We start from the raw sequence: 14,018 nt of genomic DNA on the forward strand, positions 1-14,018 counted from the left end.
GGGCAGTGATTCCTCCTGCCCTGCCTGGCTTTCCCAGTCTGGAGCGTCCTGGCGCTGCCGAGGCCCTTGGAGCATCCGGCACTCAGGAGCCCGGAGCTCACGGCTGCTTTATAAAGCTGACAAAGTCGGCAGGATGAGTCTGTGTATGCTCTGCAGCAAACTGGGTTTATTGGTACAGGAACAGGGGACAGGTAAGGTTCATCTACAACCGGCAACTGTTCATGCACTTCGACAATGACGTGGGTCAGTACAAGGACCGGGAGACATCCCTCAGCAAATCCGGCACGGGCACAACAGACCCGGCCTGGACACAGGGAGGGAATTTATTACCAACCAAATCACAGCAGCACAAGGAGAAGGGAAAGAAATCTCTCCAGCACCTTCCCCCTACCCAACGGGGATCACCCAGAACAGGGGTCACCAGGGCTCTGCCCAACAGGGGTCACTGGGGATCATCCAGCACAGATCCTCCCATGGGGGATGGAGCTGGAGCAGCACACGAAGCTCTTCCCACTCTCGGGACACTCACAGGGCTCTCCCTGGTGTGCAAGTGCTGGTGAGTGACGATCTCTGAATCCCATTTGAAGCTCTTCTGACATTCCAAGCACTCCTAGGGCCATTCCCCAGTGTGGATCTTGTGGTGCTTGCTGAGGTCGGAGGTCCCACTGAAGCTCTTCCCACATTCCCCACACTCCCAGGGCCTCTCCCCAGGGTGGATGTTCAGGTGTTCCATCAGGGTGGAGCTGTAGCTGAAACCCTTCCCACATTACAAGCATTTGTGGGGCTTCTCCCTGCCATGAGGCTTCTCCACCAGCTCTGAGCTCTGGCTGGATCTCAGGCCGCCTTCCTGGCTCAGGGGGGCTCTTTCCTCCCTGCAGCTCCCTGGGCTGGGTTTGCAGCCCCTCCTCGTGCGGAATGTCTGGGCCTTTTCCTCTTCCTCCCTCTGGCCACAGCTTGGGAATGACAGACCCTGGTTTGGGGAAACCAAGGTGGGAGCGCCTTGGAGTAGAGGCTCCTCCTGGCCAGGTCCATCTCTAGAACTCAGCAGGAGTCTTGTGTCCATGAAAATCCCCACAATGTCAAGATTCAGCCCCAAAAAACTCTCCCAGCAGTTCCCTATTGCTGATCTCTCCACTTTTGGGTTTCTAGAGGTTTCCTTTCCTTAGGATCATGGGGGTCCAATGGTTCCAGGGCTTCTCCATTCTCTGGCGTCCTGCTCAGGGATGATCCAGGGCCTTTTGGGGGTCCATGGGGGCCCTTCTCCCCTGATGCTCTACTCTGAGATCCCAGGGGTCCCATGGGTCTCTCCTCTCCAGGCTCCCCCCCTTTCCAGTCTGCCGGGGTCCCCCAGCTCTGGGATCGCCCCTCTCTGCTCTCCCCACTCTGGGGGTCCCAGGGGTTCCCCTCCTCTGCTCTCCCGGCGGTCCCCAGGACCAATGTCCTCCCCTGCCCATACTGGGCAATGGCCACGTGGGCCCCCAAAGATCCCCCCAAGGGGCTCAGCTTTGGGCTCCTGCAAGATCCAAACCTACACACAGAGAGAAAACAAAACCTCCCAGAGACACCAGATGATATTTGGGGTCAATTCCACAATCTGCGAGCTCCAAACACACCCCAATAAAAAACCCTCTCAGGGACCCCCCAACAGATTTGGGACGACCACCCCCTCCCCGCTCACCTGCAAGACGAGCTGGGGGCGATGGTCCCGTGGCTGCGGCCACAGGGGGCACTGGAACCTCCTGTTCCTCCTGTTCCTGCTCCTGCTCCTCCTCTTCCTGCTCCTCCTTTTCCTCTCTCCCTCCTCCTCGTCCTCCTTCCTAATCCCACCTCCTCCCCAGTTCCTGCCTTCTGTGTATTTAGAGTGGAGGACCTTGCTTGTTTTTAGAACTAGAACAAAGATCCCAGATGGAACAAGGCTTGCTGCTTTTAGTCAGAACTATCAGTGACTAAAGGTCACGTTTCCTTTGCTTTGGTCCTGTCCTTGTTCTCCTCAGTGTTCAGGCTGGGCTATGGGGTGTCCTTGTTTGCTGCATTTTCCGAGTTCCTCTTGCATCCTTTGGGCCATGGGCTGTGCCCTGGGAGGGTTCTTTGTGCTCCTTTGTGACACAGGAGAACCTTCCAGGCGGTTTCTGCGTGAGCTGCTGCTGGGATGTCACAGGAACAGCGCCACGTCCCCGTGGTGTTCCCGTTGCTGTGGGACACGGAGGCCTCAGTGCCCAGAGTGGCTCTGGGCTCGCTGCCGGAGGATCCTCCTGCCCGAGGCATTCTCAGCAGCCAGCCCAGCCCTGTCCTTCTGTGCTTGCAGGGCTACAGGCTGCAGGCGTGTGCAGCGCAGCCAAAATGATCCAGCACGTGGCTGCTGCAGTTTGCACTCTGTACTCTGTGGCTTATTCGGGGTATTTTTTAACCCACTTGGCACGTAAGTTGAGGTTTTCCCTCAGTGCAGCATCTGTGCCTTTGGGCTTGCTGTGTGCTTTCTGTTCTTCCTCTGGAGCTGAGTTGACTTTGGAACCAAATGGCCATGAAGACACCATTGCTTTGGGAGAGCTCCTGCCAGCAGCTGCAGCTGAAAAAGGGGGTGTCTGCAGCCAGCGGGGCGTGCACAGCATCTGCAATGAGCCCTGGGGGGTTCTGTTCCCTCAAGCAGGGAGTCTGTGCCAGCAGAGCCTGGAACTGCCTCCGTTTGCTGCTCCAGCCAAGAACTGACCCAGCCCAGTGTTTTGTGCTTGTTCTCTTGCTTGCTGTGGGAAGGGACTGTGGCTCCTGGAGGGATGCAGTGAAAGCAAAATGCTCTCTTGGGGTTGCCTTGCTCCGTGGCATTTCCCAGCACTGGCAGTTTTTCTCCTAACAGCATCTGGTTCATGTTCCCTCTCCCATTGCAGGGCACCTCATGTCTGGATTCCGAGCAGCTCCTCCTTCGGTGAGTGGGAAAGGAACCTTTGGTGTTTGGAATTGTGCAGCAAGTTGTGAGCTCGGCATGTGGCAGTCGAGGGCCAGCCTGGGAGGCTGAAGGAAAGGTCCTGTCAGTGTCTTTGCAGCAGCAGCAGCAGCAAAGGAATTCCCATCAGTTTTCTCCTTTTCTGCTGAAGAGTTTTTGAAGAGCTGCAGGTCTGGTTTTGCAGGCAGAGGATTGCTTGCTGGCTTTAGCCATGGTGGAACATCGAATTCCCAACAATAAGTGGCAATGTCGACTGTAGCCCATTGTTAGTTGGAACAGCTCCAAACCAAATTTCTGCGTAGTGCAGCTGGATGTGCAGCTGAGGATAAATAAGGTGATAACTGAGATAGAACTTCCCGTCCCTCACGCTGCCGTCTGTCCACAGGGCACAGAAGCAGCACCAGCACCTCCTGGGGCTCCCTCTGCTTCCAAAGAGGAGGCCCAAGAGGAGGAAGACAGCAGTGAGCTTCCCGCTGCTCTGGGGGACGATGGTGAACTTCCCTCAGTGCCGGGAGATGACAGTGAACTTCCCGCTGCTCTGGGAGACGAGGGCGAACATCCCGCGGGGTGGGAATGCAACGGCGAGGCTCCCGCGGGGTGGGACAAGGACAGGGGACATCTCCCGGCCTGGGACGAGGACGGTGGATGTCCCCTGGTGTGGGACCAGAGTGGCCAAGCTCCCACGGAGTGGGATGAGGACAATGGACATCTCCCAGTGTGGGATGAGGATGGAGGACATCCTGTGGCTTGGGAAGAGGAGAGTGAACATCTCCCAGCATGGGAAGTGGACAGCAAACATCCCCTGGCTTGGAAAGAGGATGGCGAACCTCCAGGATTTTGGGAAGAGGATGGAGAAGCTGCAGCATTTTGGGAAGAGGATGGAGAAGCTCCCTCTGCTTGGGAAGAGGACAATGAACCTCCCTCCGCTGTGGGATCCTGGGCTGAACATTCTGACAGCAGCACAGCCGGGCAGCCAGAGGGGAGAGGGGAGTGGTGCCTGATGCAGCTGAGTACGTCTGCTCTGTTCCTGGGTGCCCGAGCAGGTGCTGTGTGTGTGTCTGGGCATCAGCTGCACCCAGTGTTGCTCTGCAGCTGAATGTCACCGAGCCATTTATTGTCCTTCCCCGGCTGACACCAAGGGGCTCACGGCCCCAGGGAGTGGGGCTGCTTCTGGCTCTGCTGCAAGGCGGGGTCTCACTCTGGGAGGGAGCATCTTCCACGTAGTTTCTTTCAGGGAACACCGTGAGCGAGGCGGAGCCTGCCGAGAAATACCTGGAAGTGGAGCAGATTGGCCAAGGGTAAGTGCACGGCAGCTACTGCTGCACAAGCAGGGCTGGGTGTTGTGCTGGTGCAGGATCAAGTGAGAAGTCAGGAGAGCTCCAAGCACCTTCAGACACTGGGCTACCATCCTGGTGTCTCTCAGTCCTGATCAGAATTGATAACTGTGGTCAGAAGGTGCCGTCAAAGGCCCCTGAGGCTGGCAGTGCCCTGCCTGCATCAAGGAGCAGGACCTGGAAGATCTTCTGTCTCTGGAACTGGATTGCCTAAAAGAGCAACTCACCATCTGGTGACTGTCAGAAAACAGTTCTCAAGAAGATTTCTTTCAAATATTTTCCTTCAAAAAATATCCACTGGTCAGGATTATCAACCTAATGGTTTAGAAACAGAAACCAGAGATGAATTAATAAGTGCTCTATTCTAGCACAGGTAGCAGACCCCATCCATTCAGTAACAGACACAGAGCTGATGCACTCTGGGGGAAAAAGCATCACCTGCCTGATGGCAGGGCCCTTGTAGAACCTGCAGATCTTAGGCAGGAAATGGAAAAGGATGAAATGCATTCTTTTCCAGTTCTTTAGACAGCCATCTCTCACCTCAGGTTTTGAACTAAAGCAATTCAGGGTGGACATTGGGATTCGCTCCAGCCCAATTCCTTCATGTTGGGTCTCAGTTTTCTCCTGCACACCTTGCATGGCAGAGGGCTGGTGGCTGCTGTGCTGTTGTTGGAAGGGTCGATGCACCCAGGTGTTTGTGAACGCTGCAGGCAGCAGAGATCTCCTGTCTGGGCTGGCTTTCCCTGCCAGGGCCTAAAGCGCTGCTTCTTTCTTCTCTGCTGTTTTGTCTCCAGGGCTTTTGGAACCGTTTATAAAGGACTCGACAGGGCCACTGGAGGAGAGGTCAGTGCCAACACGCCCAGCACGCCTGGCAGCTCTCCAGGGCTTTCCCCTCTGCTGGGAGCTGTGGCTGCAGCTTTGGGGGCCAGCAGAGCTTTCCTGCCCAGGCTGCTCCTCTGAAGGCAGAGCAGTGTCAGCCTGCAGAGCACAGCTGGGACAGACTTGGTCCTTCTGAAGCGCCAAAGGAATGCAAGGAGGGCAGCGGTGTCTGTCAGAGCAGGACACGCTGGCTTGGCCTTCATATCTAAAAGTGTGAATGCATCAGCTGCTGGAGACTGAGGCCCAATTTATCTTCATCCCAACCTCAGACAGGAACATTATTTAGCTATTCTTAGCTAAAGTATAACATTATTATTATTTCCATCCTGCCTTTCATCTTCAAAGGATACCTCAAGGCCTAATTATGGAGAGATCCTGCTTGGGCTCAGTTTGGGGTTTTAGTCCTACTTCAGCTGTTCACAGAGAGAGAGGGAGAGAAATGAGGAGATGGATATCCAGAGCAAAGCTCTCTCCTAAACCCTGAAGTTGTGTTTGGGTCTGGTGTCAGTGACAGCCTGTGACAGGGATCACCTGAGCAATGGGTGTGCGTGTCTGCTTTGTTGTGCAATCCCAAACAGAGCAGTTGCATCTGAAATCATGACCAAATCCCATAGAATTGCTAAGGGGTTCCTGGCTGTTTTGCTCTGTTTTCAGAGAACCAGAATTACCTCCTGCTTGCAAAATGGGTTTGAATAATAATAGTAGGAGTGTTGTTAGAGCTTTGAGACTGACAGCTGAGGGACCATTTCTGCAGAGCTTGCAAGGCCAAATGTCTCTGGCCATGTGTCCTGTAAGCAGCCCCCAGCTGGCAGAGCAATGGGCTGTGGGAATGGCCCTTGCTGAGCTCTGGTGTCCCATCCCAAGGCAGTTTGGCACAGCCCGGCTCCGTCGCTCCACAAAGACTCGCTCCGTGTTTGCTGTGGCCTCCTGCCACAGACTCCTCCAGTTCAAGGCTGCAATGTCCCTTCAGGTGGCCATCAAGAAAATGAGTCTCAGAGGGCAGAACAGGGAACGAGCTGTGAATGAGATCCTGCTCCTGAAGGACAAGAAGAACCCCAACATTGTCAACTCTTTGGACAGGTGAGTGCTTCAGCTCTGATCCCGAGCCCGGGCCCTGCGTTAACCTTTCCTGGCATCCGGAGTCTGTAGCCTGTTTTGAAAATGCCTGACCCAGCCACATCTTCCCAAACCAACAGCCTGGCAGTTCACTCCCTCCATGTGCTTTGGTTGCTTTGCTTTGGTTTTTCCTTCAAGTTGACCCCGTTTGCTGTGTCTCCCAGCAAGTGCTGATAAACCACAGCAGAAATTATTTCCCTTGGCTTCTTCTTCCCAGCCCTTTTCCATTGCTACAGATGCCAGGAAGATCGGGTTCTTGTTTCCAGAAATGCCTCATTTGCCCATTTTTCACTGGCCTTGCCTGTTTCTGAAGGGACTTTCTGAAAGGTTTTCTGACTGCTTTTGTCCCAAGTGCTGCATGGCCTCCTCCCCTGGATAACCCTGGCAGTTGTGTTGCCTTGTTCTGGAGGGAATGGTGGAACTGATGAGTTCAGAAGCTGAACCAGCTGGGGCCAAGGGTTGTGGTTCCACATTGATCTGGGCTGTTGCTAAACTGCATTTTTCACCTGCTTGCCATCTAAGGCCTCTCCTTTCTCACAGGTGTCTCCTTCCCCTTTAGACTGTGCAGATTCCAAGGGCTGTGCAGCCTGGCAGGAATGTCTCTCCATCTGATTCTGTCCTCACTGACAAGTGACCTGGAAACAAAACTCCCCTCCAGGCTTTTCCATGGGGGAATTGAGCTCTGCACTTTCATCTCCATGCCATTGCTTTCCTCTTCCAGCTTCCTTGTGGATGGAGATCTCTGGCTGGTGATGGAATACATGGATGGAGGAACTTTGCGGGACGTTGTCAGACAGACGTGCATGGCTGAAGGAGAGATGGCAGCTGTCAGTCGGGAGGTGAGGGATCCTGCTGTTCACTCCCATGGCTGGGACATGATGGTCCTTCCAAACAGGGTGTGAGAACAGGAGTGGCTCCATGCTCAGGGCTTTGTTTCTGAGTTGTTTTCATGAGCTGGAGAAGAAAGAGCCTCTGCAGTGAACGGCCTGCCAGCATCACTGCACTTCTACTCTGTTCTTGTTCTCTCTCCTGCTGTTGTGGTACTCTCTTTCTGGTTTGGATTTGATTTGCTGTTCTCAGCTTTGCCTTGAACCATTTGCCTGGAGCTTGTGTGCACTGCACTCCTGGCCTGTCACAGCAAAGCTGCTGCTGGCAGAATTCTGAGCTGTCCTTTCTGGTGTGATATATTCCGGCCATTGGTTTTTGCCCTTGTGTTTCTTGTTCTCTCTCAGTGTCTGCAGGGCCTGGATTTCCTCCATTCCAACCGGGTGATCCACAGGGATCTGAAGAGCTCCAACATCCTCCTGGGCATGGACAGCTCTGTCAGGCTGGGTGGGTGTTCCTGGCCAGGCACGGCGCTCCCGGGCTGCGGGGCTGGGGCTGCTTCCCAGGGAGGGCCAGAGCCCCACAAGGGCTGCTGGGGGCACTGCCCGGCCCCTGCTGCCAGCTGAGAGCGGCTGCCCCTGCAGAGAGCTCAGGAGAGGAGCAGGGGGCCAGCAGTGCCTTTGCTCTGGCCATGGCCCTTCCAGAGGGGCAGCAGTGGGAATCTAAAGCTCCAAGGGAATCAGTAAAAGCCACTGCAGGAAAGCTGAGGGTTTCTTGAAGGGCCCAGTTCCATCTTTCCTTGGCTACAGCCCTGAGGGCTTTCCAGCTGACTTCACTACTACACTCTCAGACTGAGAGGGGGGAATCTTTGTGCTTGGTTTCCTCATTGCAGCTGCCTTTGACAGGGTTTCTTTCTGTCCTCAGCTGATTTTGGCCTCTGCGCTCAGCTCAGCCCTGAGCAGGACCAGCGCAGCTCCATGGTGGGCACTGCTCACTGGATGGCCCCAGAAGTTGTGACCAGATCTCCTTATGGCCCCAAGGTGGACATCTGGTCCTTCGGCATTGTGACCATCGAGATGGTGGAAGGAGAACCTCCTTACTTCAGGGAAACGGCGGCCATGGTAAGAGGCAAATTCTCCAGTGGCTGCAGAGGCTGCGAGCACAGGGGGACCCTGCACTGGGAGCAGCAGCTGGAGGTTTCTGCACATGGGAAGGGAATTCCCAGAGGACTTGTGCCTCCACACAGACGAATGTTCTGCAGTCTCCAGCAACAATTTGCTTTGGGCTTTTCGTTGTTGCAGCTCTTCTAGCTGAGAGGATGACCTGGAAATATGAAGCAAGTGCATCAGCTCTAATGTTATCTTGCAAGAAAACCCCACACCATCCCCAAATCCCAGCCCCAAACCCAACAAGATTTCTGCAGGAGTTTCTAAAAGAGGTTTTGCAAGATGACCACCCCCCTGATTCTTCTCACTGGGAAACTTGTCTAAAACCTGAAGATGATGGTTTAACATCCTCATAGTCTAATGTATTTCTTTCCTAGTCCAAGCTACTTTTTCCGTGTCACCAAGCCTGAGCTTTCAGCATCACAAACCTCCTGTTTCTTGCCTGGCAGTTTCTGGGATGGGGCATCAGGAATGCATTTACTTGAGTGTCAGTGGCACTGCAGAGATGCGCTTGATGGAAGAATCCTCTGAAATAACACAGGCAGACCACAGTGACTCTGGAAAATGGCCTGTAAAGCTGGTGTCCATATTTGGAGAAGCAAAATGGGCTATTTCTGATGGAGGTTCCTACTAACAAAGCCGGCCAATGAAACTGGCTCTCAAGGCGAGATCATTTGGATGTTGCAGTGGCTGTGGCAGCCCCAGGGTTTGGGTTTTTTGGTTTGCATAGCAAAATGAGCTCTGAGCAGCATTTCTGGCAGGGAGGAAAGTGGCCCTGGAGCTGGGGCTGAGGCCCCGGGGTGGATGTGAGCCCGTGTGGGTGTGAAGGGAGCTGGCAGAGCGCTGAGTTTGCTTTCCCTGCAGGCTCGCGCTCTGATCCGGCAGAACGGGACCCCGCAGCTGCAGGAGCCCCGGCGCCTGTCGGCTCTGCTGCGGGACTTCCTCGAGTGCAGCCTGGAGCCGGACGAGGAGCGGCGCTGGGCTGCCCAGGAGCTGCTGCAGGTGAGAGCCAAGGGCTGCAGGGGAAGCAGCAGCGCCAGGGAGGGGTTTTCTTGTGGGGCCCCCTCCGATAGTCTCCAGTCTCGCTGCGTTCCACGCGCAGAGCGAGCAGAATCCTCGCCCGCTGTGGCCTGGCAGGCTCCTTCCGAGCTCATCTGGACCTGGTGCCCCACAGCGAGCAGGGACATCTTCAAGCAGCTCAGGGGCCTCAGAGCCCTGCCTGACCTGAGCTTGGATGTTTCCAGGCAGGAGGCACCTCCCACATCTCTGGGCACCTCCTGTCAGTGTTTCCCCACTCTCCCAGTTAAAAAATTCTTCCTTAGATCTAATCTGAGCCTGCTTCCCTCGATTTTCAAACCATTTCCCTTTGTCCTGTTGCAACAGAGCCTGTGAGGAACTTGACTCTGGAAAGTAACAGTTCATTTCTTTATTTTTTATCCTTTGGGCAGCACCCATTTTTATCATCAGCCAAGCCTCTCTCCAGCCTGACACCTCTGATCACAGCAGCAAAGAACCTGAGGGAGCAGCAGAGCAGATGAAGCACTTGAGGACAGCTTCTTCTTACAGTAGTTAGGACAATTAGTTAGTCATGGTAGTTAGCACTGGTAGTTAGTTAGGGTAGTTAGCATTGCTAGTTAGTTATGGTAGTTAGAGTAGCCTGTTTGTTATGAAAGTTTTATGAATAAAAACGCTCTTAAACCTCAACTCCCTCGACGTGTCCCTTCCTTCTCCCGCCGTGACTCAGCTGCCCGGAGCAATGTGAGGGGAGGGCGGGCCCAGCCTGGCCCAGAGCTGAGCCCCAGCAGAGCCCTGGCAGAGCCCAGAGCAGCCTCGGCACCTGCAGAGTCAGCCTGGAAGGAGGCGCTTGGAGCCTTCTCGGCTGCACCCGGCTCTTGGCTACAAACTGTGTGTGCTGGAAAATGCCACCGGCTCTGCAGGAGGGCAGAAGGGGCCCGGGGAAGGCCCAGGTGCTCCATGCAAGGGAAAAACCTGCCCTGGGTTTGTTATAAATAACTAGGTAGTGTTGGCTTTTGCTATTATGTATTGACTTCTGCAAAACATTCTTAATCACAATGAGTTTGATATAGTACAGTTTGTAATCACTTTTCACTGCTTTTGCTATAGTATAATTTGTCAGCTCTTTGTGGCCAATGCATGGCCCGTGTGTAGCTCATATCCTCAGAACATCATTTATGGATGATATTCTAGTTAGTGGACAGTGTGAAAAACATACATTATAGTTTTGGCTTTTGCAAAATATTAAAGTGGATGCCATGTGTTGTGCATTAGAATGTTAACTTTTACAGAAGTAGCCGTAGTTGTGAAATAAGAACTAATGCTTTTATTTTTGTAACTAACTGACAATAACAACTCAGAGATATTTGTGAAATAGCTAATGTTCATTTAAAGTACTTGTGGAAGTAGCTAAAAGCGTCTGCATGGTCAGATAACATCTAAGGAAGGGATGTGATGAGGCCCCTGCCACTGACCCTTCCACTGTCAATAACTGTCACCTGCTGAAACCACAGAACAGGGGCCCTTGTGAGGCAGTGACACACAACCCTCAAAACAGCAATCCACGATTCCTGCACGTGCTCTAAAAAGGAAAGTTGGGGGTCAAACCAACCTAAAGAATTCCTGGAACATGTAAATGAGTTCCAGGAAATGTTTGAATATGTATAATCATTATGAATATGTATTTGAACAATACAATGGAGAAACTAGACAAGAAGAGTTGCTGTGGTTAACTGGTGTGCCTCTGGCCATTGCCAACACCCAGCGCTGTTACTGATTTGTCCCTTATTATTCCTTATTAAACTTTCAAAAATTCTAAAGAGTGAGGCTCATTTCTCACAAAACCCAAGGTGCTCACCCCTTGTTCTTCCCCAAAAGCCAGGATTTGTCAACCCTAAACTTTGTCTGGATGGAGGAGAAGGAGGCTGCGAGGAAAACGAAGATGCACTGGTGTGGAGGCCCATGGGAGTCTCAATCTCCCACCCGTGTAGGACTGGTCCCTAATAAGAAGAATAGATTTCAAGGTTATGGTGATAAGCTTGCTTCTCCTATAGATCTTTGCCGGCACATGCTGATTTTTGGAAAGTTATGTTACCCCATTGGCCTGTTGGCCTAATTACCCTAGTTCACCCCTATTACCCATCTTTGATTAGTCCCTAGCTCTCTGTCCCTCCATTGGCCCCAGTTTACTGCATTCCTCTGCCCCTGTTTCCCTATTAGCTGGCCCGACCCTTAACCCCTCCTTTGCACATTTTCCCCCATATCCATTGGACCCTGACCCTCAGCTCCACCCTCACTACCCCATATAAAAACCCCCTGTGCCCTCAGCTTGCACCCTGTCTTTGTGCCCGGACCCTGTTCAGCTCTGTCCCCTGCTCCTGTACCAATAAACCCAGTTTTCTGAGATCATACCCAGACCCATCCTGCCGACTTTGTCAGCTTTATAAAGCAGCCGTGAGCTCCGGGCTCCTGAGTGCCGGATGCTCCAAGGGCTTCGGCAGCGCCAGGACGCTCCAGACTGGGAAAGCCAGGCAGGGCAGGAGGAATCACTGCCCCTTTCCCCTCCCTGCTGCTCCATCTCCCAGCCCAGCATCGCTGCAGGACAGCCTCACTGCCAACGCCATCCTGCCAGGGATGGACTGGGGGGATCTCCTTCCCCTTCCCTCTGGCATGGAGGCAAATCCCATCTTCTCCTTGTCCACCCTCCTTCTTCTCCTCATTCTGTCCTACATCCATCTATGTTCCTTTCCCATCTCCTTCCTCCCTTGTTCCTTCTTGTTCCTTCCTCTCCTCCTGCCTTTTCCTTTTCCCTTCTCCCTGTCTCTTCCTCTCCATGTCCTTCCTCCCTCACGCACTGAGCTGCGGACAGAGACCAGGGAGAACAAATCCCTGCCACAGAACCTCGTGGAAGAGGCCATTTGGAACAGCTCCACGGCGCAGGAATCCAATGGGGAGGAAAAGCCCCAGAGATCCCACATGAGGAGGGGCTGCCAACCCAGCCTGGGGAGCTGTGAGGAGGTAAAAGCCTCCCTGTGCCGGGAAGGGTGTGGGGATTGTGAGAAGAGCTTCAGGCAGAGCTCAGCCTATTCCTGGTGCCTCCAAAAACGGCGGTGCCAGATGCAGAGATCCATGGGGATGCAGAGATCCCCCTGCAGATCCATGGGGATGCAGAGATCCCCCTGCAGCCCCCAGAGCAGCCACGCTGGAGCACGGAGGATATCCCGCCGAGGCTCGGTGGGAGTGTGGGCAGGGTCTGCTGCCGGAATCGGCAGAGGGGGATCTTCCCGTGGAGACCGAGCCGGAGCGTGGGCAGCCCCCACATGGCTTATGGCGGCTGATCCGGCAGCTCCCGGCAGAGAAAAGGCGGGAGACCCCGGCAGCAGCGGCGGCGGTGCCCAGCGCAGCTGGCACGGGCAGGGCAGCCGGGGATGGGATGGCTGGGACCCGCCCTCGGTGCGGTCGGCGCGGTGACCTCGGCCCACGCGGCAGGACAGAGCAACCCCCATCTTCCCCAGCATGGCCGGCAGAGCGGCCGCGGGCCGGGCAGTGGGAGCAGGGCACACAAATTCACCGCCAGCGCCGGGGCAGGTGGAGCTGCCCTGGGCAGTGAGCCCGCACCTGGGATGGAAACCGGGGCAGGCGGAGCTGAGGCGGGCAGCGAGCCGGGACCCGGGACAGGAGCCACGGCCGCGAACGGAGGGGGCAAGAGCTGCAGAGGATCCCACTCTCTTTCTGACTTTTCCTCTTGTTCCCCTCCCTTTCATTTCCCCTTGTTCTCTTCCTGTTTTGTCTCGGGTGTTTCTCATGCTTTAAAGATTTTTATTCTCCTAAACTCTCCTGTCTAACCTATGGCATATTCTCTTTCTTCTAGATTAAATGGGTTTTTTTACAAATAAATCCAGAGCCTAACAAATCTAAACTTCTGCTTAGATACTTTGATATGGTCGACGAGCTAACTCACAACCTCCTAATGTTGTTTTTCTCATCACCTTTTTATTTATCCTTTGGCAAATTAAGCATCTTTCAGTTTCTTGCTTTGCTACTCCAAAAATCCCAGTGCACCCATAGTTCCTTAAAAAATGATCACACAAAGCTTGAGTACCCCAGTGGGTTTTCTGATGCATGTCTTCTAATATTTTCCTAGTAAGCATATTTTACTAAGTAATTGTCTTCCATCAAGAAGTTTCCATTTCCCTGGTTTATCTTGTTCACTTCCTGTCTTGTTTAATTCTTTTTTCTCGGCTTCCCTAAACTTTGGAATTTCCAGTTTTTCCTCGTTTGGAGTTAATATTAACATAACTCACTCAGCTCCACTTTCTGCTGTATCCTTGGCTTTGTGATCTGCCAAATTATTTCCTCTTATTTCTGGGGTCTTTCCCTTTTGGGGTTCCTTAATATGTACTATAGCTATGTCTTTTAGGTAATTTTAATGCCTCTAAAACCTCTGAAATAAGTTCCTCATGTACTAAACCTTTTCCTCTTGAATTAAGTAATCTTTTTCCTTTCCAAATTTTTAAAGGTATGTACTACGCTAAAGGCATACCTTCAATCAGTAGATATGGTTCCTTTATTTTGTGTTAAATATTCTAGTGCTCTTTTTAAAGTATATAATTCACGAGTTTTGTCGTAGCGGCGGGAGAGATGCGACACACCATATGCGATGAATAGCAAATCCCGAAGTTTATTGAAACTCCACACATATTTATATTAGTGTTAATGAAGCTTATACATATTGCAAAAGCCAAG

General features: G+C 53.1%; 1 protein-coding gene across 1 annotated transcript; it reads left to right on the top strand.

The window, feature by feature from the left end:
- The first annotated feature begins 234 nt into the window (after positions 1-234).
- On the top strand, positions 235-9,796 carry LOC129131993 (serine/threonine-protein kinase PAK 3-like). Its single transcript, XM_077191096.1, has 11 exons — positions 235-243; positions 2,883-2,920; positions 3,324-3,505; positions 4,173-4,236; positions 5,067-5,115; positions 6,122-6,231; positions 6,989-7,106; positions 7,500-7,599; positions 8,017-8,213; positions 9,123-9,260; positions 9,707-9,796. Exons 1-11 carry the CDS (start codon positions 235-237, stop codon positions 9,794-9,796), a joined length of 1,095 nt encoding a protein of 364 aa, XP_077047211.1.
- Positions 9,797-14,018: the final 4,222 nt, after the last annotated feature.

This window comes from Agelaius phoeniceus, chromosome 27, assembly GCF_051311805.1.
Source record: "Agelaius phoeniceus isolate bAgePho1 chromosome 27, bAgePho1.hap1, whole genome shotgun sequence".
Taxonomy (NCBI): Eukaryota; Metazoa; Chordata; class Aves; order Passeriformes; family Icteridae; genus Agelaius; species Agelaius phoeniceus.

Excerpts from the sequence above, each read along its gene's own strand:
- LOC129131993 (XM_077191096.1), top strand. Across the intron at positions 3,506-4,172 it reads GAGGGCGAACATCCCGCGGG|GGAACACCGTGAGCGAGGCG; the intron begins GTGGGAATGCAA and ends AGTTTCTTTCAG. Across the intron at positions 6,232-6,988 it reads ATTGTCAACTCTTTGGACAG|CTTCCTTGTGGATGGAGATC; the intron begins GTGAGTGCTTCA and ends TTCCTCTTCCAG.